The sequence below is a fragment of the Scyliorhinus canicula genome, chromosome 5 (genome assembly GCF_902713615.1).
Source record: "Scyliorhinus canicula chromosome 5, sScyCan1.1, whole genome shotgun sequence".
NCBI classification, from domain to species: domain Eukaryota; kingdom Metazoa; phylum Chordata; class Chondrichthyes; order Carcharhiniformes; family Scyliorhinidae; genus Scyliorhinus; species Scyliorhinus canicula.
In genome coordinates, this window is record NC_052150.1 from 32,674,242 (window position 1) to 32,700,599 (window position 26,358).

The following is a 26,358-nucleotide window of genomic DNA, read 5'->3' on the forward strand; positions in this document are numbered from 1 at the left end:
CTTGACCAAGTCTCGGAGCTCTGTAATTTGTGCCTACGCTTTCTCTGGGGTGGGAAGTTTTATTGTGAACGGTGAATCACTGATTTTTCAACCCTCCCCCCATACTTGAAGTCAATGAGCAATATAGGTAGGCATATTAGTCAAAGCAGTGCATTAATTGGGTGTTTTCTTTCCCAGTGTCGATGGAGAGTGATATTGGGCAGTGTGGTAAAGTCAATGGGGAGTAATACTGAGCAGTATAAAGTCGATGGAGAGTGATATTGTGCAGGGTGTGAAAGTCAATGGGAGAGTAACATTGGGGGGGGGGGGGGGGTGCAAAACAAGCTTTCCATCTGTTCCCAAGGTTTTCCTGCCCAACAAGTTGGGCTGTAATTGTCATCCGCTACCCACCCTGAAGGTTCAATGTGCTCATTCAAGCCAGAAAAGGGATACTGCGGATTAATACGAACAGACGCTATGGCACATCGGAACCATTGTTGACTTCGTATGAAGAGAAAGAAACATGGAAAAAAAAGACTTTTTTTTTCTTTTTTTTCCTTGATTTTTTTTTTTACAAACATGGATGACAACTTCATTTATTTACTGTTAACACTGTATCGTCATAAACAAAACCGGTATAAATGAAAAATTGTCTTCAAATATCTACATCTAAAACTTTAGGCAGTGAAAGAGAGAGAGAGAGAGTCTCATCAAATGAGCGTGTGGAATGAAGTTCATAATATCAGCAATTGATGGGGTTTTCTGTTAGTGACCACACAAACAAATCCACATACCAGAACAAACAATACTGCTAAATACTTCCTTCAGTTAGTTACTTGATAAAAAAAAAGAAAGCTCAGAAATTCACACATCTGATCAAATTCGCTTAACACATTTTTTTTTGTCCGTAATTGAAACAGTATTAAGAACAAGAGACGGAAGGAGTACTTTGGCATTGCCGTACTGGACACAATGCTCTCATTGATCGGTAATGTACATCCAATACTTCACAACAAAGCATTAAAATGAAAGAAAGAACCCAAGAAGGCGACGAGAGAAATGGTCTTGCTGTACAGAAGAAAACCTGACTGCAAACTACAAGCTGTGACACACAATCAGTTGAGAATGTTTGTTTCCAAGAGGTGACAGACTGTCCCCGTGACAAGTGTAAACACATTCAGGTTCTTGTGCTTGACCTCTGACCTTGCCTCTCCAACTTCCCTCCTATCGCTTTCAACTACTTTCCACTGCCAACTTTCATTCCTCTCCACAATGCCATTTTCTTTGCACGCTTCTGATGTTCTTTGTTAGCCCCCCCCAGCCCCCGCACCCCCCCCCCCCCCACCTCACCTGATCCCCACCACCCCCCTGCTCCTCTGGATGCACAACCAGAACTTTTAATCCTTCCCCCAACCCCCACCCGAATCACCAACCACCCCATCCCCCCACCCCCTCTCTGGCGAGCAAATTTTCCATCTCCTTTGTATGAGCTGAATGTCACTTGCATTTCTCTCCGTACTTATCCGTCTGACCGCCATCTGCCATGATTCACCCGATGACTGTCCTACGGAACAGACCACTGATAGACTAAGACTTGCTGAAAAATGTCTTGTGGTATTCATGCACATGCACAGTTCCCAGGGTCTTGTATAATGACTCTTTTCTTGTGTATCTGCCGCTTCTGCTCAGACCCAAGAGGCCAACCGCTTAGACCCAGGAGTCGGGTGAGGCCGGGTAGTGGCTCGTCTCGTAGTTTAACTCACTATAGGGACGGGCGGCGGAATAGAAATCAACATAATTGCCGGTTGACTTCAGGCCGAGATGCATGTTGTATTCACTGGCTGCTGGGCGACTGTGCACTTGGTCTTCAAAGAAAGAGTCATCGTAATTTGCTGTTGAGTTTTGATAGGGCTGATAGGTATCATAGTCTTTCCTACTGGGTTCCTGTGCAGCAGGCTGTGATGAGACCTATTGAGAAGAAGATACGGAACATAATTCTTATTTCATTTAAACACCAACAATCTATTATTTCAAGGCCTTCAACATAATGAAATGATCCAAAATTTGCCATTGAGCCAAATCGAGAGATATTAGGAGAGTTGACCAAAACCTTGGTCCTAGGTTTTAAGTAATGTCTTAAAGGAGGAAACAGAGATAGATACGTTGAGGGAGGGAATTCCTGAGATTTGGGCCTTGACAGCTAAAGGGATGGTTGCCAATGGTGACGTTATTAAAATCCAGGATGTGCAAGGTGCCAACATTGGAGGAGGCAAATATCTCGGGAGGGTTGTAAGGCTGGTGGAGATGACAGAAGTTAGGAGGGGGGGGGGGGGGGGGATTGGAATATTCAAGTTTAGAGGTAACAAAGACATGGACGAGGATTTCAGCAGCAAATTAAGTGATGCAGGATCTAAGGCAGGTGACGCTACAGAACTGAAAGTAGGCGAGCTTAATAATAGTGCGACCATGTGATCAGAAGCTCACTTTGGGGTCTGATAAATCACCAAGGTTGAGGACAGCTGGATCTGCCTCAGATAGTTGCCGAGGAAAGGGATTGAATTGTTGGCTAAAGAACATAGTTTGTCGTAGGGACCAAAGACAATGGCTGAATTTTCCAGTGGGCACAGGCCCATCTGTAGTCCACTCATAACACTAGTGAGCCCACTGGCTTAATTTTCTAGTTTATTGCTTTCTCACTTGCCTAACAATTAATGAAGATTGGTAGTGTAGAAAATGTGAACCTTCTTAAACTTTTTGTATTTTTTTAAACTTTGCACTTCATGGATGTGCATTTTATACTTTATATCAGCTCCTGGTAGATGAAGGGTTAATTTCAGAAGTGTGAGGAAATATTGCCTGTATGACTTGAATTAATTCAGACTCATAATCTAATGGGGATTGATGGGATGAATTGATAATGTGAATAGAAAAAGAGAAGTGGAGGCCAGATGTACAAACTATCTCATCAGATATTATCAAAGGATATGCTTTAAAATGTATAGACTGATGGATTTAAATGAATACTTGGGTCACCAAGTCTGTCAGGTGGTTATACAAGAAAAAGTTAACAATATCTAAATGGAAAGCAGATTCAAAATGCAGTTCGGCTGAGGGATCTGGGTGTCTTTGTTCATGAATCGCAGAAAGTCGGTATGCAGGTACACCATGCAATTAAAAAGGCAAGTGGAATGTTAAGGTTTATTGCAAAAGGACTGGAGTATAAAAGCAGAGAAGTGTTGTAATTGTATAGGATGTTGGTGAGACCACATCTGGAGTATTGTGTCCAGTTTTGGGGAGCGATTCTCCGAGCCCCGTGCTGGGCCGGAGAATCGCTGCAACCGCGCCACACCAACCTGGCGCCGCCGTGTGATTCTCCGAGGTGCGGAGGGCCGCTGTTTGCGGCCGGGCTGCTGATTCTCTGGCCCAGATGGGCCGAGCGGCCTCAAGGAAACGGTAGAGTCCCACCGGCGCCGTTCACCCCTGGTCGCTTCCGGCGGGACTCCGCGCGAAGAGTCGGGGGGAGGTGGCCTGTGGGGCGGGGAGAAGCGCTCCTTCACCGGGGGGGGGGGGGTCTTCGATGAGGTCTGGCCCTCGGGGCTCACCGATCGGCGGGCCAGCTTCCCCCCCCCCCCCCCTCCCCGGGCCTACTTTGTTCCGCTTCCGGCCCCAGAACCCCCGCGCCATGTTGCATCGGGGGCGGAGCGTTGAAGAAGTCCCCCGCGCATGGCGGGTTGGCCCAACTGCGCATGCGCGGATTGGCGCGGCGGCCATTTGGCGCCGGGAAGGGAGGCTGGAGCGGCGTGAACCTCTCCAGCATCATGCTGGCCGAATGGGTTGTCCCCGTGCCCATTCCGCGTCGTCGTGAACCGCGACAGATTTCACGATGGCGCGAACACTTAGTCTCCATTTTGGAGAATCGTGACTGTGGGTTATTGGGATATGGAGAAAAGGTAGGGACGTGGATTTGAAACCAGAAAGAGATCAGCCATGATCTGATTGAATGGCAGAGCAGGCTCGAAAAGCTGATTTGCCTACTTCTGCTCCTAATTTGTATGTTCCGAAGGATAGGCAGTTTATGAGTTAAGGATATCCAGTTTTGGTTGTGATCATGGGTCATAATCGCAATTGATGAGTTAACAATAGTATTGACAAATAAAAATAACAAGATCAAAGCATAATGACAGCATTAGAACATCAGGAAGGGCCCTGGTTACAGAGGATAAAAGTGACAAACAGATCATTGTACAAATATCAAAAAGGCATCGGGAGAGAAAAGGGGCGAAATTCTCCGACCCCCAGCAGGGTCGGAGAATCGCCTGGGGCCGCCTAAAATCCCGCCCCCGCCGTGGCAGAGATTCTCCGCCATCCGGGAAGTGGCGGTGGCGGGAATCTCGCCACCCGATCAGCGAGGCCCCTGCGGTGATTCTCCGGCCCGGATGGGCCGAAGTCCCGCCGTTGGGAGGCCTCTCCCGCCACCGAGGTTTGAACCACCTCTGTAACGGCGGGATCAGCGGCGCGAGCGGCCCCCGGGGTCCTGGGGGGCGGGGGGGGCGATCAAACCCCGGGGGGTGCCCCCACGGTGGCCTGGCCTGCGATCGGGGCCCCCCGCTCAGACTCCGGGCCAGTGTCCTGGGTGCACTCTTTCTCCTTCTGCGGCCGCCACAGCGGAGCGGAAGAGAAACCCACATCGCGCATGCCTTTCGGCCAGCCCCGGTTTTTTGCGCCAGTCTTCTGGTGCCAACCGCTCCGGCGCGGGGCTGGCCCCCAAAGGTGGGGAGAATTCCCCACCTTTGGGGAGGCCCGTCCCCTGAGTGGTTGGCGCCACTCCCCTACTCCGGGACCCTCCGTCACGCCGGGTAGGGGAGAATCCAGCCCAAGGAGTCATAAGTTGTCTGTAGCCATTAGTCAGTGAGAAGTAAAAAGACACCTGAACTATGATACCGAATGCCTTTGCTTGTTAAGTATAGGTAATAATCTTTATTGTCACAAGTAGCCTTGCATTAACACTGCAATGGAGTTACTGTGAAAAGCCCCTAGTCACCACACTCCGACACCTGTTCGGGTACACAGAGGGAGAATTCAGACTGTCCAAATTTACCTAACAGCACGTCTTTTGGGACTTGTGGGAGGAAACCGGAGCACCCGGAGGAAACCCACGCAGACACGGGGAGAACGTGCAGAATCCGCACAGACAGTGACCAAGCCGAGAATTGAACCTGGGACCCTGGCACTGTGAAGCCATAGTGCTAACCCCACTAAGCCACCATGCTGCCCCTTTTGTTGATTAATAAATTGTCCTGATACCACTGCGCCAACATCTCCTTGTCCAGTATTTATAGTCTGGTGTCTGAACATCTTGCAATAGGTTCCTGAGGCTGGAGGGCCAATCAGAGAGCCTGCCCACAGGGCAGTGGTCCCATTGGGAGTGTGGGTGTTGCTAAGGTTGAAAGGTGAGCATGAAGGCATCTCAACATGTAGGTGCCCTGCAGAAAAATCATCAAATAAAGCAGCTTGCAGCCAGTATGACCATTGGAGAGAAGGGGAATCCCCTCTGCAGAATTCCACTCCCACAGCTTCTGGCTCTGCGCCTATCTGACTGCACCGAGAGACCATCTGCAGTGTACAACTGCAGGCTGCTCCAATGGTGGGAGGTTATCAGCCACTGTCATAGAGTGGTCCCCAAGTGGGGCCTGATTTGCCACCTCCATGGAACTCTGCAACTCTGTTTCCAGCCCACTCTGAGAAATCCTCCCAGAGGTGGGAATACATCGGGAAGTAGTCCTATTGTCACAGCAACTCCTATTCTCCCACACTCCCATCTGCCCACTAGCTTTGTCTTGTGTACAGTGGCTTCACTCTTCCTAACTGTAATATTTTATTTTATTTATTTTTTAATTAAAAAAAATAATACTTAAGAGTATCCAATTCATTTTTCTCCAATTAAGGGGCAATTTAGTGTGGCCAATCCACCTACCCTGTGTATGTTTGGGTTGTGGGGGAGGGGGGGAACCAACGCAATCACGGGGAGAATGTGCAAACTCCACACGGACATTGATCCAGAGTCTGGATCGTACCTGGGACCTCGGCGCTGTGAGGTAGCAGTGCTAACCACTGCACCACTGTGCCGCCTTTCCTATCTGTAATTGCAGGAAATTTCTGCTTATTTAAAACTGGATGTCAAATTAGCAGTCAGGCCACTTAGAGATTAGTAGAGAGGCTGTGGTGAGGTAAAATTGAAAACTATCTGCATATACTTAGAAAGTGACAGTGTTTTAGACGGTGTCAGTGAGGGGCAGCATGTAGATGAGGAAGGTATTAGGGGGCCAGGGTTTGATTTTTAAGAGATAGCAAATGGTGCGGGAGCAGGTGGAGAGACATTGCACACGATTCTCTGGCTATGACTGGCTAGGTAAAAATGGACCTGGGGAGTGCCGTCTCAACTAGCTGTCTGACAATGGTGAGGTATTGGGAGGGGATTGTGTAGTCAGCTATGCCAAAATATTTCATTTGTAACTGCATTGCGCTTTGGTGATGTAGTAGGGGCTTTTCACAGTAACTTCATTGCAGTGTTAATGTAAGCCTATTTGTGACAGTAAAGATTATTATTATTATGTGTGGATACCTGGGGCAGGATTCTCCCACCCCCCGCCGGGTCGGAGAATTGCCCGAGGCCGGCGTCAATCCCGCCCCCGCCGTGTCCCGAATTCTCCGCCCCCCCGAGATTCGGCGGGGACGGGAATCGCGCCGCACCGGTCGGCGGGCCCCTCGTGGCGATTCTCCGGCCCACGATGGGCCGAAGTCCCGCTGCTGACTAGCCTCTCCCGCTGGCGTGGATTAAACCACCTCTCTTACCGGCGGGATTGGCGGCACGGGTGGGTGCCGGGGTCCTGGTGGGGGGGCGCGGGGCGATCTGACCCCGGGGGGGAGGGTGCCCCAATGGTGGCCTGGTCCGCGATCGGGGCCCACCGATCGGCCGGCGGGCCTGTGCCGTGGGGGCACTCTTTTTCTTCTGCCTTCGCCATGGTCTTCACCATGGCGGAGGCGGAAGAGACTCCCTTCCCTGCGCATGCGCCGGTATGACGTCAGCAGCCGTTGACGCTCCGGTGCATGCGCGGACATACGCCGGCCGGCAAAGTCCTTTCGTCCCCGGCTGGCGTGGCACCAAAGGCCCTTCACGCCAGCCGGCGGAGCGGGAACCACTCCGGCACGGGCCTAACCCCTCAATGTGAGGCCTCGGCCCCTAAAGGTGCGGAGATGTTCGCACCTTTGGGGTGGCCCGACGCCGGAGTGGTTCACGCCACTCCAACACGCTAGGACCCCCCGCCCCGCCGGGTAGGGGAGAATCCCGGCCCTGATTGGAGAGGTTCAAACATACTGCTCCAGAAAAGATGGGCACAGGTAAGTAAGGCGACAATACATTGAAGAACTTAGGCGAGGAAAGGGAGGTTGGCCATGGGATGGTTGTTCACAAGGATGGAGAGGTTAAGGATGGTGTTTCTTCTGAGCCAAACGTTCCCAAACTGGATCGTGGGATGAGATTTCTGGGGTCACATATTCTGAGGGAGTAACGATGACTGTGGAGTTCACACTGAGTTTTGTCAGCTACAAGGCCACTATAAATGTTTGTGTTCTTTTATCCCACGGCCTTGGCTTAAGTGTCTGTTCTGTGAGGCCCAATTGCTACATACCCACAGACTGCAACAAGGTAGGTTTTCAATTTTTTCAGGGCAAACCCAGCAGTTTTAAACCCCCCCCCCTCCCCCCCCCTCCCCCCCTCATGCCCAATATCTCTCCAACCAGACATGCCAACTCCTCTCAATGTCTGAGGCATTACAATGCGGTCATACCAGGAAAAAGTATGGGGCGCACTAATCTCAGAAGCATGGGTCCATGGCCTTAATGGCAGCAATCAGGAATGTGTAATGCAGCTGCATGTCAAGCTTAGGGAACTGCGCAATGCAACAAGCCAGCAAACAGGAGCTCGAGGGAACATTGGAGACTTGTTTTTTTCTTTAAGGAGAGAGCCGATGATGGCAGGTTTAAAACAGAAGACACAGAAGCTGAGGAGCGAGACCTCTTGGCAACATCGGCTTTTACTGGGGCCAGAAAGGGAAGCTGGTGGTCAGCAATTTAGTGGGAATAGGATCAAGGGAGCAGGTGGTAAACAGGAAGAGGTTGGAGATGGTATGAGGGGAGAAACTTGAGAAAGGTGAGAGGTCGGGCTTGGGCAGGGAAAACCGTGGAGGACGTTTGGCCCCCATGGACTCGGAGAAACGAAGGAAATTCAGAGGCAATTGAATGGATGATCTCAACCTTAGCAACAAAGACGCCCATGAGTTCCTTGTACTTGTTGTTGGAGGCGAGGGTGCAGGAGATAGGAGAGAGAGGTGCTTAACAGAACAAATTGCAGCAGAAAAATAAACAGTTATTTTTGCATTCCAGGATGATTCTGGAATAATTGGCAGATTTGCCAGTGGCAGTAGGGCTTGATGCTGCTTTATAACTTTATGTCCTCCAGATTGATCCAGTGGCCAATAGATGAATGGATTTTCCACCATTTACATTCAACTCTGCACCCCTTGGTAAGGGGGGTGGGGGGGGGGGGGGGTGCACACGTGAGGGCAAACTAGGGCATGGTGTGATAGTTTCAGTAAGGACTGAGATATCAAAGGTGTGGTTCAGATGATTAGTAGCTGCAGACATGTTGTGGCGAACGAATTTGGGGATGCCGAAAGTGCCGGGTTGTCGATAATTTTGGAGACAGCTTTTTCCAGGGGTGGGCACAGAAGGATTTAGGTTTGGAAAAGAGAGAGGGAATGTGGGTGGAGGGTGATATGAGGAAGTGATCAGAAAAAGCCTTTTCATGATGGGAGTAAGCAAGGAGATGGTGGCGGCGGGGGTGGATGGGGGGGGGGGGGGGGGGGGGGGGGAGGGGGGGGGGGGCGGTGCGAGATTACATGGGAAGAGAGATTAAAGGAGGATAGAAAGGAGTGAACGTAGAGGAGAGAGAGAGAATGAGGTGAAATGAAGGTTGAAATCGCCAAGAATGAGAAAGTGCTTGGTGAAGAAGCTGAGGGAGAAAGGCCGTCAGAAGATTTTTATGGTACTCAGGTGGGTGGGAGAGGATGAACATTTTAAGTGAGAGGCGCGACAGGGAGAACAAGATGAAGTGCGCACAGGAGGAGAAGGTGTCAGAGAAGTAGAGGGACAGATCAGGGTATAGTTTGGTGATGCAGGTCACTATAATTGTGACTGTCTGGAGCAAGAAATATTTCAGTTATCATGCTCTGGAGAAGCACTTGATCATAATTCAATAATTTTTTACCATTCAAGTACATGTCCAATTTCCTCTTGCAAGGTACTATTGATTCTACTGCCGCTAACGTTTCAGGCAGTGCCTTCCAGATCATAACAACTCACTGAGTTAAATAAATTCTAATCTTCAATTAGAATTGCCAATTATCTTCAACCCTACGTTCTCTTACTGACCAACCCACTAGTGGAAACAAGGCTCTTCACAATGTTGAGCACCTCTATTAAATCTCCTGTTAACCTTCTCTGCCCTAAGAAGCCCAAGGCGGGGGAATAACCGAGGACGATTATCGCAAAACTGCATCAGTATCAGGATCGTGAAAGGATCGTGAGGTGGGCAAGACCAGCGAAGAAGAGTAGCTGGGAAGGATACAGAAAATTGGTCTATCAAGACATTGGGGTGGACTTTGCAAAACGCAGGGGTGATTTTTAACCAGGCGAAATCGGCCCTGTACAGGAACGGAGTAAAATTTGGAATGTTGCTCCCAGCCAGGCTCTGGGTCATGTTCCAAAATAAGGTACATTACTTCAACACCCAGTGGAGGTGGACGAGTTTGTTCAGATGAACGGCCTGGACAAGGGGCAGGCAAGGCAACGCTGAAGGCATGGAGCAAATATGTTTGCGAGGGACTGTGCTGCCTCGGTTTGATCAGAAAGATCAGGTCACAGAGAAAGGCGAGGGCAGCGGAACGCAGGTGCAGGTAAGGCACAGGAGGAAGGAGCGGACAGTCAGTGGCTTAAAGACAGGGGTAAGACCAGTCCCGGGAGGGGGGCCACCACACTAGTTGGGATAGCTAGTCCAGAAAGTATGATAACAAAGAGAGCTAGGGCGCACCTCCCGGCAGGGAGCATGCGCAAGGCGGGGTGGGGGTGGGGAACACAGAGACATGGAGGGGGAGGGGGAACGCAAAGGGAGAGGCAAGGAGAGGGGACGGGGGGGAAGGGGAGATAGTAGGGAGGGCAGGGAGAGAAGGAACACAAGGGGAACACGAAGAGAAGAAAGGGTTGGGTCTCAGATTAGTTTCAACAGGTAAGGAGCCGGTTGAGGGAACAAGATGGCGCCGCAAGCAGCCACTTTGGAGGGTCCCTAAACAAAGAGAAACCCCAGAGTGCAGGGGTACACACAGGTGGCCGCCATGTTGGGTGCCCCCTGGACAAAGGGAAACCGTGGGGCGCAGGGGCTTGACCTCATGGTGAGAATGGTGACCATGGCCATTTTGGACCGTCCCCTAACAAAGGGAAACCATGTAGTGCAGGGGCGCGTCTACCAGTTAAGTATGGTTGATCCCGGAGACTTCCGCTGGCGGCGATGCGGAGCTAAGCTGCACGTTCGTCAGCTCCCACTTTTTTTGGACTTTCGGGTTCTTTTAAGAGCCCACAACGGCGCTTTTTAAAACTTTTCCCCGGGGGAAACACAGCCAGTGTGCCCAGCGACTGGTGGATGGACTGGACTCGCAGTGGAGCGGTCCAAAAGTCGGCTCTATAGCAGAGGAAGGCGAGAGGCAGAAAAGGCAAGATGGCGGCGGGCGGGGAAGCAGCGGCAGCGTGGCAGCAGTGGGCACGGGAGCAGCAGGAGCTGCTTCAGCGCTCCCTCAAGGAGCTTAAAGCTGAGATCTTGGAGCCGTTTAAGGCCTCGCTGGACAAGCTGGTGGCGACTCAGACGGACCAGGCCGTGGAGATTCGGGAGCTGCAGCAAAAGGCTTGGGACAACGAGGGTGAGCTTTTGGGCCTGGCAGTGAAAGTGGAGTCGCATGAGGCGCTGCACAAGAAATGGCTGGCGAGGATGGAGGAGATGGGGAACCGCTCCCGCCAGAAGAATCTGCGGATTTTGGGCCTCTCGGAGGGGCTGGAAGGCTCGGATTTGGGGGCCTATGTGGTCCTAATGTTGAACACGCTGATGGGTGCGGGGTCGTTTCGTTGTCCCCTGGAGCTGGAGGGTGCCCATCGAGTGCTGCAGCGGGAGCCCAGGCCGAACGAACCGCCCAGGGTGGTGCTGGTCCATTTTCACCGCTTGGTCGACCGGGAGTGCGTGTTCAGATGGGTGAAGAAGGAGAGGAGCAGCAGGTGGGAGAACACGGACTTTAGGATTTATCAGGACTGGAGCGCGGAGGTGGCGAAGAGAAGGGCTGGCTTCAATTGAGCGAAGGGAGTGCTTCATAGGAAGGGGGTGAAGTTTGGCCTTCTACAGCCGGCTCGCCTCTGGGTCACTTACAAGGACCGCCGGCTCTATTTTGACTCTCCGGAGGAGGCCTGGGCTTTTGTCCAGGCAGAGAACTTGGACTCGAACTGAGGAATGGGGAGCTGGGGAAAAATGTACTTTGTTTGGAGGCTTTGCCCTGCTGGGTATCCTGTTGTTTATATTGGCTGTGTTTACTGATTGATGTTGCCTGTTCGTTTTCGCTATTTTGGTTTTTTCGGGGTTGTTTTCTGGGCTGTTGCTTATTTACTGCGGTGTTTTTTTTGTTTTGTCCACTGGTGGGTTGGGGAGTAGTTTGGGGTCCCGATGGGTCATGTGTCCGTCTTTTTCCCGCGTGTTGGGTTGAGGGGCGGAGCTCGGGTTGGAAGCGCGGACTTTCTTCCCGCGCCGGAGGAATTGGGGGCGGAGCCAGTGCTGGTAGGGAGGGATTGGTGGCTGTGTTGCGTCGGGGGGGGGGGGGGGGGGGGGGGGGTGTCGTGGTTATGGCAGGAGTAGCCGGGGTCAGCAGAAGTCAGCTGACTCACGGAAGCACAATGTTAGGGGTAACGCAGCTAGGGGGGGCTCTAGCTTGTGGGGGGGTTTGGGGGGAGGAAGAAGAGGGGGGGTACCGGGTTGTTGCTGCAGGGACTGTGAGGGAATGGATGGTGAAGGGGGGGGTTTGGGAGGGGGGTCTGCCGCCGTGGGGAGTGGGCTTGGGAGGTTCCCTGGGCGCGTGGCGGGTTGAGGAAGAGCTATGGCTGATCGGCGTAGGGGGAGGGGGATGGCCCCCCCGGGTTCGGCTGGTCACGTGGAACGTGAGGGGGCTGAATGGTCCGGTGAAGTGATCCCGGGTCTTGGCTCACTTGAGGGGGCTGGGAGCGGATGTGGCTATGCTCCAGGAGACGCACCTCAGGGTTACGAAAAAGGCTAAGAAAAAGTTGGGTGGGACAGGTGTTTCACTCGGGGCTTGATGCGAAGAACCGTGGGGTGGCAATTTTGGTGGGTAAGAGCCTGTCGTTCGTTGCGCCCAAAGTGGTGGTGGATAGTGCAGGTAGATATGTGATGGTGAGTGGGAGACCTCAGGGGGAGCGGGTGGTCTTGGTTAATGTTTATGCCCCCAACTGGGCCGCTGTGGGCTTCATGCGGCAAATGCTGGGCCTGATCCCGGACCTGGAGACAGGGGGATTGATCCTGGGTGGGGACTTTAACACGGTGCTGGATCCGGCTCTGGATCGCTCGAAGTCTAGGACGGGCAGGAGGCCGGCAGCGGCCTTGGTGCTGAGGGGGTTCATGGACCAGATTTGGGGGGGTGGACCCTTGGAGGTTTTTGGAGCCGGGGGGTAGGGAGTTCTCCTTTTTCTCCCATGTTCATATGGCGTACTCCTGGATTGATTTTTTTTGTGCTTGGCAGGGCACTAATCCCGAGAGTAGTGGGGGCGGAAAATTCGGCGATAGCCATTTCTGATCATGCCCCACATTTAGTGGATCTGGAGCTGGGGGAGGGGAAGGATCAGCGCCCGCTGTGGAGGCTGGATGTAGGGCTTTTGGCAGAGGAGGAAGTGTGCGGGCAGATCCGTAGGGGCATAGAGGGGTATCTAGAAACAATGATAACGGGGAGGTGCAGGGAGGGATGGTTTGGGAAGCGCTAAAGGCAGTGGTTGGAGGGGAGCTGATATCTATTCGGGCGCACAGGGAGAGGGGGGAGAGGGTCGAGAGGGAGAGGCTGGTGGAGGAAATGGTAAGGGTGGATAGGAGGTATGCAGACACCCCGGAGGAGGGGCTTTTGAGGAAGCGGCGCAATCTCCAAGCGGAGTTTGACATTTTAACCACCCGGAAGGCGGAGGCGCAGTGGAGGAGGGCGCAGGGGGCGGTGTATGAGTACGGGGAGAAGGCAAGTCGGATGTTGGCTCACCAGCTCCGGAAGCAGGAGGCAGCTAGAGAAATTGGGGGAGCCACGGATGCAGGAGGGAACCTGGTGCGGAGTGGCAGGGACATTAATGGGGTGTTCAGATCCTTTTACGAGGGGCTGTACCGGGCGGTGCCCCCCAGGGAAGCAGGTGGGATGGACTGCTTCTTGGATAGGCTGGAGTTCCCAAGAGTAGGGGATGAGCGGATGGAGGGTTTGGGGGCCCCAATCGAGTTGGAGGAGCTGGTGGAGGCGTTGGGAAGTATGCAGACAGGGAAAGCGCCGGGGCCTGACGGGTTCCTGGTGGAAGCCCTCTGCTTGTGAGGACCCTGAATGAGGCTAGGGAGGGGGGTGGGGGGGGGGGGGGGGGGGCTCTGCCCCCAACGATGTCCAGGAGAATTATCTCTTTGCTCCTGAAGCGGGACAAGGACCCCCTTCAGTGTGGGTCTTACAGGCCGATCTCGCTCCTTAATGTAGATGTCAAGTTGTTGGCAAAGGTGCTGTCCAGGAGGGTGGAGGATGTGGTCCCGACGGTGATTCATGAGGATCAAACGGGGTTTGTAAAGGGGGGACAACTGAATGTCAACATGCGGAAGCTCCTTAATGTCATGATGATGGCGCCGGCGGCTGGGGAGTCAGAAATAGTGGCGTCCATGGATGCAGAGAAAGCTTTTGATAGGGTGGAGTGGAGTTACCTGTGGGAGGTGTTGTGGAGGTTTGGGTTTGGTGAGGGGGTCATCAGCTGGGTGAGGTTGCTGTACAGCTCCCCGGTGGAGAGTGTGGTGACGAATGGGAGGAGGTCGGCGGATTTTCGGCTTTCCAGGGGGACGAGGCAGGGGTGCCCCTTGTCTCCCCTGCTCTTTGCGTTAGCGACTGAGCCCCTGGCCATGCACTGAGGGACTCGAAGAGTTGGAGGGGGATTGTGCGGGGAGGGGGGGGGGGGGGGGGGGGGCGGGGAGGAGCACCGGTTGTCGCTGTACACAGATGATCTGCTGCTGTATGTCGCGGATCCGGCTGAGGGGATGCCAGAGGTGCTGAAGATACTTGAGGAGTTTGGGGACTTTTTGGGCTATAAGCTCAATGTGGGGAAAAGTGAGCTGTTTGTCCTGCACCCAGGGGATCAGGAGAGGTAGATAGGGGAACTCCCGTTGAAGAGGGCTGAGAGGAGCTTTAGTTATCTTGGGGCCCAGGTGGCTAGGACCTGGGGGGCCATGCATAGGCTTAACTTTTCGAGGCTGGTGGGGCAGATGGAGGAGGAGTTTAGGAGGTGGGACGCGCTATCGCTTTCGTTGGCGGGCAGGGTGCAGTCGATTAAGATGACGGTGCTCCCGAGGTTTTTGTTTCTTTTCCAGTGCCTCCCTATATTGATCCCAAAGGCTTTTTTCAGAAGGGTGAATAAGTTGATTCTGGGGTTCGTGTGGGCGTGGAAGGCCCCGAGAGTAAGGAGGGTATTTGTGGAGTGAAGAAGGGAGGTAGGGGGCCTGGCGCTGCCCAACCTGTGTGGATATTATTGGGCGGCGAACGTGGCGATGATTCGTAGGTGGGTGACGGAAGGGGAGGGTGATGCATGGAAGAGGCTGGAGATGGCATCCTGTGCGGGTACGAGTCTGGAGGCTTTGGTGACGGACCCACTTCCACTCCCCCCGGCAAAGTACTCTACGAGTCCGGTGGTGGTTGCGTCCCTTAAATTCTGGGGACAGTGGAGGCGGCATAGGGGGAAAGTGAAGGCCTCAGTTTGGGCCCCGATAAGGGGCAATCACCGTTTTGCGCCGGGGAGAACGGGTGGGGGATTTGGGAGTTGGCAACTCTGGAGGAGCTGGTGGGGAAGTGGAACCTCCCCCCTGGGAACGCTTTTAGGGATATGCAGGTCAGGGACTTTGTTAAGAGGCAGGTGGAGGAGTTTCCGCGGCTGCCGCCAAGGGGGTTGCAGGACAGGGTGCTCTCGGGGACGTGGGTCGGTGAGGGGAGAATCTCGGCTATTTACCAGCTGATGCAGGAGGAGGAGGAGGCCTCAGTAGAAGAGCTCAAAGCGAAGTGGGAGGAAAAGCTAGGGGAAGAGATTGAGGATGGGAGGTGGTCGGACGCCCTGGAGAAGGTGAATTCTTCCTCCTCTTGCGCACGGCTCAGCCTAATTCAGCTGAAGGTGCTGCATAGGGCTCACATGACGGGGGCAAGGATGAGCCGGTTCTTCGGAGGGGAAGACAGGTGTGGGAGGTGTTCGGGTGGCCCGGCAAACCACACCCATATGTTCTGGGCTTGTCTGGCCTTGGAGGGGTTTTGGAAGGGGGTGGCGGGGACTTTGTCGGAAGTGGTCGGGTCTAGGGTCAAGCTGGGCTGGGGGCTCGCGATCTTTGGGGTAGCATCGGAGCCGGGAGTGCAGGAGGCGAGAGAGGCCGGCATTCTGGCCTTTGCGTCTCTAGTAGCCCGGCGCAGGATTCTGTTACAGTGGAGGGATACGCGGCCCCCAAGTTCGGAGACCTCGGTCAACGACATGGCCGGGTTCCTCAAGTTAGAGAGGATGAAGTTTGCCCTGAGGGGGTCGGTACAGGGGTTCTTTCGGTGGTGGCAGCCCTTTCTCGACTTCTTGGCGAAGGGGTAGAGAGTGGTCGGTCTCAGCAGCAACTTGGGGGGGGGGGGGGTTTGGGGATGGTTAGGGGGTTTGTTTTTGCGGCGGTGGGTTTGCTATGTTGTTATTTTCTTCTTTCTTGTATTGCTGTTGGTTTTTTGTTATTATTTATTTTGGGGGGTGAGTTCTTTTCTTGTGTTAGTGTGGAAACACGCCTTGTTTGTTTTAAATTGTGGGGCGAAAATTTGTTATTGAAAAACGTGAATAAAAATGATTTAAAAGAAAAAAAAAGCATGGTTGATCCCGTAAGGGGGAGGGGGGGGGGGGGGGGGGACACAGAAATTTCCCACCAGGATTATCACCTGGAATGCCAGGGGACCTAATGGCCCAGTGAAAAGATCCAGAGTCATTGCCCATTTAAGAAGTTTGAAAGCCGACGTCGTCTTCCTGCAAGAGACACACCTGAGGGAGAAGGACCAACTGTGGGTAAGGAAGGGCTGGCTGGGACAGACGTACCATTTGTGCTATGGGACGAGGGTTAGGGGGTAGCAATACCGATTAGCAAGAGGACAGTGTTTACGGTGGCAAGGATGGTTATGGACCCAGGGGAGTGGTACGTTATATTCAGCAGTGTCCTGGATGGGGCACAGGTGGTTCTGGCTCATTGTACATGCCCAACTGGGATGAGACTGATTTCATAAAAAAGACCATGGCGGAAATCCTGGACATTGACACATATCGACTGATCATGGGTACTTCATAGCAACTTCAACTGTGTACAGGACCTACTGACAGACTGACCAAGCCCCAAAACATAGAAAAAGACAGGCATGGCTAGAGAATTGGGAGCATTCATGGAGCAGATGGGGACAGTGGACTCACGGCGGTTCCTACACCCTGGTGAGAAGGAATTCTCGATCTTTTCACCAGCGCATAAGGTATACACCATGTCGACTTCTTTGCAGTGGACATAGTAAGGGAGGAATACTTCGCGATAGTCATCTCCGATCACGTTCCACATGACATGGATGTGAGGTTGGAGATTGGCTGTGCCCAACACCCGACATGGAGGTTGGACACGGACTTCTTGGCCGACAAGGTCTTTTGCCAGAAAACATCACGGGCCATAGGAGAGTACATTACGAATAACCAGAACAGGGAAGTCTCACCTTCCACGTTCTGGGAGCCACTAAAGGTGGTGATTAGGGGAGCGATTATAGCCTACAAGGCGTGTAGATATAGGTAAGCGAGGGCAGCCAGGCAGCAACTGCTCGATTCCATCCTGAAGGTCGACAGAGAGTACTCCGAGGCCCCAACCATAGAGCTTCTGGTGGAGTGGAAAAAGCTATTAATGAACTTTAACCTGCTATCCACCAGTAAAGCAGTTCACCAAATCTGCCAGACACGGGGGGACATTCTACGAACACGGAGGGAAGGCTAGTCGTCTGTTGGCTCACCAGCTGAGAAAGCAGGCAGTCACGAGGGAGATAGCGCAGTTCAAAGATAGCAGAGGCAGACTAGTAGCCAAACCAAAAAAGGTCAACCAAGCATTTGAGGCTTTGATGTACACCTCTGAGCCCCCCAACAGGGATGCGGGGACGAAACGGCTCCTCATTGGACTGGACATGCCAGTCATGGGGGACGACAAATGAGGCAAGCTGGAAGCACCAATAGGACTGGGAGAGATCATGGAGAGTATCAGCTCCATGCAGACGGGGAAGGCGCCGGGGCTAGACGGGTTCCCAGCAGGCTTCTATCAAATATCTGCACCAGCTCTGGCCCCGCACCTACGGAAAATGTTCGCAGAGTCACTAGCGAGGGGCACCCTGCCTCCAAAGCTAACACAGGCCACGATATTACTTGGCATATAAGGGCAGGTAAATGGAGCGGAGGTTCAGATCAGCCACAAACTAACTGAATGGCAGAAATGGGGTTTGGGATGACCCCATGGGCAGACTATGGGCGGGATTCCCCCTTGCCCAGTGTTAATGAAAATGCAAAGATGTCATTTGAAACATGAAGGGTTGATGATAAAACCCAAGGAAAATGAGAAAAAGCAAAGTAACAGAAAAGATCCCATAAAAGTAAATGCAATGAAATGCTAAAATGAAATAGCAGAAGGCGCTCGAAGGGTTAACTGCAGACAAGAAGGCAGACAGCCATTATCACACAGGCCTTGAGATAAGGAAGCAGTGCATGCTGTAACTTAATATCTTTAGTTCAAGAAACTCTTATAAAAAATTAAGTTTTAAGTTACATAAAGAGAATGAGTTTTATACTCTTTCATAGAAGTTAATTAGTTTAGCAAGCAATTGATTGGAATTGTCAGAATCATAATTTTGAATAACTTGAAACATTTAAGAATACAAGAAAATACAGTGCTTTAAAAAGATAAGGGAATGAAAGGCTGGAATGCCCCAGAATAATTAACAGGAAACCTCCCTTCCAGTAAGCTGGCAAACCAAGGTCAGGTTAACATGAAGGCCCTCTCATATTATGAGCACTTGATGTGGAATCACATGGACAGAAAGGGTATTGCGATCAGGAGCAGAAGATATTACTTTAGAATAATGTAGTGTAATCAGCAAAGCTGTTTTAAAGGTGATATATATCCTAGATCGCCCCCAGCCAGGCATTCACTCTCAGCCAGCAGGGTGATCTTGGTCATCGGAAGGACTGAACACGAAAGCTGAGCAGAACCGCAAAACAACCGGGAGAAAACCAACAGATAAAGAAGAGAGATGTCAAGGAGGCCCAGGAAGGTCTGATCAACCGACCAGGAGAATCCAGAAGCAAGATCTTTTTACTTTCTGTAAAGACAGTGATTTTATCTTTTAAAAGAAAAAATAAAAATAGCTTAAAGTTTAAACCTGAAGCAGTGGTTTATTACAAAAGTCTACTTTACTTACCGAGCAACGCGGGACCCAGGATCGATGCTACTCGGTGGTAAGTAGATAAAATTCTTCTATAAAGATACAGGTTATCCCGGGGAATAACTTGAAACACTAGTTAGACCTGAATAGCACCCGCTAAAGTCTGTATACGAGTCAGGGAGTGAGAATCCCTGTCTACCATTGAGAATCTCTTGACCATTGCTCCGTAAAGGGAAAATCTAAGAATTCTAAGAATAGTGGTGAGGTTTAAATACACCAGGCAACTCTCCATTGGCTGCTGGCAGGATTACAGGCTTTCCCATGGTTTGCAGCCTCCGCCTCTAGGGAACGTGAAAAATCTCGACCTAAATTTCCATTTCATGGGCAAAGTCAGTTTGCTAGAATTTCCCCCAACACCTAACCACCCGCATTTATGAAAAAATGAAAATCGCTTATTGTCACGAGTAGGCTTCAATGAAGTTACTGTGAAAAGCCCCTAGTCGCCACATTCCGGTGCCTGTCCGGGGAGGCTGGTACGGGAATTTAGGAATATGTTAGTGAAATGCTCCCTTTTCTCAATGGGGCTGAGTTTGATTCTTTTGTTTTTAATGCCCGGTGACATTTTTCCATTGCTTTCTAAATGTCATCTAAATTGTGTATGATATCACTGAGGCAGAAAGGTTAACAGGGTTCATAAGCAAAGCAAGAGAATAAAGGAGCCGCACTTCATTCTAACGGCCAGGGTTGAAGTGAGACGAAGATAGAGGAAGGTTGGTGTGATTCCATGCTGGGCTCTTATCACAGTGATGGCTGCTGAAGGTCAAAGACATCGATCAGGAGTTCTGTAAAGGGTGTAACAAACCTGGTTGTGCTTGGTAGCTTCAACAGGAGTAGCATAGGAATTCCTGTAGCCTGACCCGGCTACTACAGAAAGTTGAGCTGTTCAAATAAAGAAAGAGACACAGTTAAAATGGTTGAAAATTCATGACTCGGCTTGTCGAACAATAGGTCAGGTAGGCATTGGGGAAATCTTCTTTGGCGAATTGCATTTGCTGACCTTTCTACATATCCATATCTTTACCCCCGAGCATGTTGTCATTTAAACACATCATGTTCAACTCTGGTGATGTTCTCAACTATAGATCTCGGCTCTTAACCTAAATTTGCACAAATGTAATTCATTATCATCTTACCACGGGGGGGTCTCGTGCTTCGTAGCATGTCATTGCAGCCAATCCCATTGAAAACGATGGTCCCGACACTGCTCGCCAATACATGCCTTTTTTATTCTTCCACAGGATGTGTGCATCACTAGCTAGGCCAATATTTGTTGCCCATCTTTGATTACCCGTTAGGTGGTGGTGAGCGTGGGGGGAACACTCATTTTTTGAGTGTTACAGAGGTAATTGGGGTGAAATAGGTCTTAAGTTGAGACTTTACCTTATAGAAAGGTATCCCTGGGTTTTCCCCACCCTCCCATCCCACTGCATCCGAAGTATGCCCAATTTTAGGGGAACTGGCTGAACCGTACTTTTTTTTATTCTGAGGATGTGAGTGAGAGGACAATGCTGTGACTATTGCCTGGCCCGCTGAATACATGTACTGAGCCTGTTTTGTGTGCCTTCATTATCCAATGTGCTGTTCCATATCCTGATCGAGTCAGAAACTATCTTGTGCATAGATATAAAATGATTTACCAGCAGTGGAAATACGACAAAATAGGGGGTTCTTCATTGATAGTAACAGTTAAATAGTTAGTTGAAACGCTACTATCTGGTTTGCCTGCAGTTAATGATGTCTCACATGGCAGACAGTTCAAGGAAAGTATTATTAAATCAGTGACAGAACTCAAGAAAATTAATATAAGCAGGATAACAATAACAAGAAATATTGTACCAAATAGTGACAAACCTCCAGGATCAGAGGATTTCCATCCAAACATTTGAAGTGGTAGGTGAGAACACTTAAGATGCCCTAACTATAATCTTCCAAAGTTTTCCTCATTCGGAGACTGGCGCTTTAGTTTGGAAAGCTGCACATCATTCTTCCATTTAAGAAAGGTAACAGGGAAACCAGGGAACTACAGACTAATTAGCCCACCATTTAACCTGGGGAAATCGATAGTCTAAAATTAAGGATTGGGTGACTGGACACCTTGTAAATTTGCAGCTGATCAGAGAGCTTTTAAAAAATAAATTTAGAGTACCCAATTGTTTTTTTTCCAATAAAGGAGCAATTTAGCGTGGCCAATCCACCTACCCTGCACATATTTTGGGTAGTGGGGGTGAGACCCACGCAGACATGGGGAGAATGTGCAAATGAGGGAGCTAATATGGATTTGCACATTATGCCTGACTAATCTGATTGAATATTTTGAACAGGTGACTAAAGTAGCGGACAGGGTAGTGTCCATGGATGTTGTTTATGTGGACTTCCAGAAGGCATCTGATAAAAGTCCCTCCCAAAATATTGTCAACTGAAGTGGTGGCACGGTGGCACAGTGGTTAGCACTGCTACCTCACAGTGCCAGAGACCTGGGTTCAATCCCAGCCTCGGGTGAATGTCTGTGTGGAGTTTGCACCTTCTCCCTTTGTCTGTGTGGGTTTCCTCCGGGTGCTCTGGTTTCCTTCCACAGTCCAAAGATGCGCAGGTGAGGTGGGGTTACGGGGATAGGGTGGGTAGGGTTGGTGCAGACCCGATGGGTCAAATGGCCTCCTTCTGCACTGTAGGGGTTCTATGATTCGGTGGCTGGTTCTAACATGTAGTTGGAAACAAATTATTGATCTGGTTGGGAAATTGGTTGAACAGAAGAGATATAGAAGAACAGGGATACTCGGCAGATACGCTAATTGACAGGATGTTCTGCAAGGATCTGTGTTGGGACCTCAGCTATTTTATTCTATTCATTAACAATTTATCTGATGGAATAGAAAGCCATTATTCCAAAATTGCTGACGACACAAAGAAGGCTGCACTGTCGGCAATGCAAATAGAAACATAACATTATAAAGAGATATTTACAGATTAAATGAATGGGCAAAACTGTGGCAATTGGCTTTCAGTGTAGACAGATGTAGATCACCTCTTAGAACCTAAAAAGGATACAACAGGATACTTTCTAAATGGTGAAATGCTAGAAACAGGGTAAATCCTAAAAGTACAGGTATACAGAACATTAACATGGCATGAGCATGCACAGAAAATAGCCAAGAAAGCTAATATAATACTGTTCTTTGTAGCTAGAAGAATAGAATACATGGGGTAGAGGTCGTGCTTCATATATCCAAATCTCTGGTTAGCTTTCACCGTGAAAATTGAGAGGGTTTGTGCATATACTGATACTGGAGAAGGTGAAACATAGATGTACTACAATGATATCTCCAAGGGTCCAAGTTATGAGGAGAGATTAAATAAATGAGGATTATATTCCTTGGTACTTTAGAAGATTAAGGGGTGGTATAATGGGAACATATAGAGTAGATCAGCGGAAACCATTTCTGTGAGCTGGGAAGTCTATGACAAGGCACGGAGTCTGAAAATTAGAACCAGACCGTCTTGTCCCCCTGCACCCCCTGCTAACCTAAATGGAAAGTTGGCCAGAAACCAAGATACCTGTAAGAAATCCACCTGCAGCCATAATATGCTGTGGGTAGGCTAAAGTGGTTTATGTAGTGAGCTCTATGTGCATGTACATAAGGGGTTAATGTGTAATCAGTAGCACCAGATGATCACTAGAGGGCTGGACCAACAGGGGTATAAAAGCAACCTTAGTGTGCCTCTCCCGCTCTCTCTTTCGAGTGGACTGTGACCACGACAGGAGTGTAAGATTAGCACAAATGGTTAGTGTAGTTGAACATAGTTACTGTAGTTAGATCTTGTTGACCTTATCACTAGTATCATTGTTAAAGTAAAGAACTTACGTAATTATTGTTATCGTTACTCAATGGACCTTTTGTTACTGCTGGACGAGTTTGAGTCTTCTTCATCGACATTCAGAAAACCTCATCAGCAACCAAGGTTTGAGTAACACATATTACACTCAGTTGTATATAAAAATGCACAAAGAAGTGTAATAAAAGATGGTACAGGAGTGTAATAAAAGAGTTTAGAGGGGACTTCATGCCTCAGTGGGAGGAAATCCCACTCTAAAAGTCCATGCAGCACCAGAGCTCAGTACTAGGCACGGCTGGGACTGCTAGAGAGTGCACAAGGGAGGAGGATAGCTGCCCTAAAAAGCTAAGGTCCACGGTGTCATGTGAGAGTACCTTTAAGAAATGGATGTTTAAAGAGTGTACCTTTAAGAAATGCAGCAGGTCATATTACTGAAGTGATGTCAGAGTGTGGGTGGAGCTGGGTTTTTAGCTCAGCCATTTTGCAGTGTTTTGGTTTCAGTTTTGAGAGAGCAGCTGAAAAGTGCCTGGCTGGTTTGCTGTGAGCTGTTTGAAAGGAAAGGCCAGTTTTGAGGAAAAAACCTTGGGTGTGTCTGTGTTTGCAGTAAGCTGGATCTGCGGTGATCTCTGCCAGAAAAGACTATCTCTGAATCATTTGGGTGATCTTTAACCTGATGTGTTTCTGTTTAAAGGCGTTAAGTCTTTTGGAGGTTTGAAGGAACATTTTGAGGGATTATTTAGCGTTGTATTATTTTCGGGGTTATCTTTGAAGTAAGGGGTGTTAAGGGATCCAATGTTTATTTAAAAAGGTTAAGTTGAATTCATGGAATAAACATTGTTTTGTGTTTAAAAACCCACGTGTCCATAATTGTAATACCACACCTGGGGAACAAGCCATGTCCTTCAAAAGCAACAATACATTAAAGGGAGAGGTTGGTTGAACTCTATGATACATTTTGGGGTTCTGAAAACGCCGCTCCCATAACTTGAAAATATTCTCTTTTCTTTTTTTTTCTTATAAATTTAGATTAGCCAATTATTTTTTCCAATTAAGGGGCAATTTAGCGTGGCCAATCCACCTACTCTGCACATTTTTGGGTTGTGGGGGCGAAACCCACGCAGACACGGGGAGAATGTGCAAACTCCACACGGACAGTGGCCCAGAGCCGGGATCGAACCTGGGACCTCAGCGCCGTGAGGCGGTTGTGCTAACCACTAGGCCACCGTGCTGCCTGCCGCTCCCATAACAACGGTTTTAAAATGAGGAGGGAATCATGGAGCCCAAGGAGTGTGGAGAGGGAGGTGAGGGGGCTGGGCTTTAGAGGGCATGTGGCACTGAAGTGGGGGGGGGGGGGGGAGGTGACATACTGGGGCGATGCCACATGATGCACAATGGACACATCCCAAAAGACGTAGTCCTCCCCTCCTTTTTTCATGCAGGTGATAAATATAAACAGCTGGTCCTCCCCTGCCCACGCCAGCCACATTAAATTGCAGGCAGCATATCATCCAGGTCAACAGGCTTGCTGACGAGCCTAATAGACCGTTACTTATTTATTTACATACGGTAAGCAGGCTGTTAATTCTGGCACTCATCCACCTGGCATATTATGGGGGTCAGCTAGGAGATGGGCAGATAATTGGTGGCTGACCACCCAACTTATTTTCCCAAACCCCTGCTGAAAACATGCCCGGGGGCACACACGTAAATACCAGCCCAATGGGTGGTCGTAGTTTGGACCTTTCTTTTGCAAATTCCAATTGATGCAAGATCAATTGCTAATTTTAGAACCAAGATAAATACGTTTTAGTTAACTGAAGGCATTAAGGCAAAGGCAGAAGTTAGGAGTTAGGTCGCACATCTCACTGAATAGTGGTACAGGTTTGATGGGCTAAATAGCCTACTCTTGTTCCTGTGTCCCACAGTGTTGAACACATCCATCAATTTTACTGCAGATCTTCCATAACCCTCCATATCAAATTCGTGTGTAATGTGCCACAGCTGGCCTTCCAAATGTAAACTACACCACTTGCCTTGCTGAATACAAGAGCACAGCAAGGAAGCTGGAAGGCCGAAGAGGCGGTGACATAAAGAGGAGGAAGATATGCTTTGCTTTCTTAATTTTCTTTACCGACCCACTTAACCTCACTTCCACCCTATCCCCGTAACCCAATAACCCCTCCTAACATTTTTGGACACGAAGGGCAATTTAGCATGGCCAATCCTCCTAACCTGCACGTCTTTGGACTGCGGGAGGAAACCGGAGCACCTGGAGGAAACCCACGCACACACGGGGAAAACATGCAGACTCTGCCCAGACAGTAACCCAGCGGGGAATCGAACCTGGGATCCTATTGCTGTGAAGCCACAGTGCTAGCCACTTGTTGCTGAAGGCCCTGAATTGGCTTAAAATTCACACTCCTTGTGATAAAACACTGAACTTTAAGGTGGATTCCAGCTGCAGTGCTGAAAACTTGTGTTCCAGTGCTAAACGCACCCTGAGTCAAGTTGTTCCAGTACAGCTATAACACTAGCATCTACACAACAATGTGGAAAATTGAGCAGGTGCGTCTTGTCTGTAACAAATAGGATAACTCCAGTCTGTTGAATTATCATTCTATTCAGTATATTCTCAATGTAAGCAAAGTGTCATCAACAGTTGCTATCAAATGGCCCAAGCTCAGCAATAACCTACATTAATGCTCAGTTTGGGTTCCACCAAGGTCAATTGGCTCCAGGCATTATTATAATCTGGCACAAAAACATGAATGAAAGAACTGAGTTCCAGAGGGGAGGTGAGAAATGCTGACAGCAAGTCAGAACTTGACTGAATGTGGCATCAAGGATCCCTAGCAAGACTGAAGTCATTGGCAATGAGGGAAACACTCTCCACTGTTGGAGTCACACTTAACACATACTGGAAAGTTGACTGTGACTGTTGGAAACCAATCATCTCAGCCCAAAATATCATTGCAGCTTTTCTTGAGATAGTATCCCAGATCCAACCACCCTCAGCAACTTCATCAATGACCTTCTCTCCAGCATAAATCTCAGCAGTGCGGATGTCTGCTGAGGATTTCACAATATTCAGCACTAGTTGCAACTCTTCAGATACTGAAGCAGTCTCTGCCCAGATACAGCAAGATGTGATCAGTATTCAGACTTGCACGATAAATGGCAAGTAACATTGTGCCACACATGTGCCAGGCAATGACCATCTCTGGCAAGACAGAATCTAATCATATGCACTCATGTTCAATCGTGGGCGTGATTCTCTGGCCACGTTGTGCTCTTGTTTAAGTGAAACGCGGGAGGATTCCGGGAGAGACTTACAGCGAGCCGCCCGACAGCCTCCACACCATGGGGGATTCTCTGAGGTCCTGCGAGACATCAGAGTCAGAACTCCACCCCAACTTATGGCCTAATCAGGTGGGATCCACCGGCCTCCCTCGATTCTTAGGCCTCCCAGGAAGGCTGCAGCAGGCACCAATCAGTGCTGGTCCACACAAACGTGGACCTGGTGGAACAGCATCCTGGGTTCTCCCGGGCCATTGGAGACCCCTGGGTGGTCAGGGTAAGTGCATGGTGGCTCCCTGGCCCTCCTCCTGGAATATGGGCACCTTGGCACTGCCCAGCTGGCATCTAGGCACTGCCG

At 50.1% G+C, this 26,358-nt stretch overlaps 1 protein-coding gene across 8 annotated transcripts in view; it reads right to left on the reverse strand.

Annotated features, from left to right (window-relative positions):
* Positions 1-1,410: 1,410 nt before the first annotated feature.
* LOC119965900 (catenin delta-2-like) overlaps positions 1,411-26,358 on the reverse strand; it is a 1,408,928-nt gene continuing 1,383,980 nt past the window's right edge. For all 8 annotated transcript variants that reach the window (XM_038796885.1, XM_038796882.1, XM_038796883.1 and 5 more), the window contains 2 exons: positions 19,675-19,751; positions 1,411-1,947 (listed from right to left, as the gene is read on the reverse strand). In XM_038796885.1, the coding sequence (XP_038652813.1) occupies positions 1,687-1,947; positions 19,675-19,751 (338 nt within the window). In that variant the 3' untranslated portion in view covers positions 1,411-1,686. The remainder of the gene's footprint in view (positions 1,948-19,674; positions 19,752-26,358) is intronic.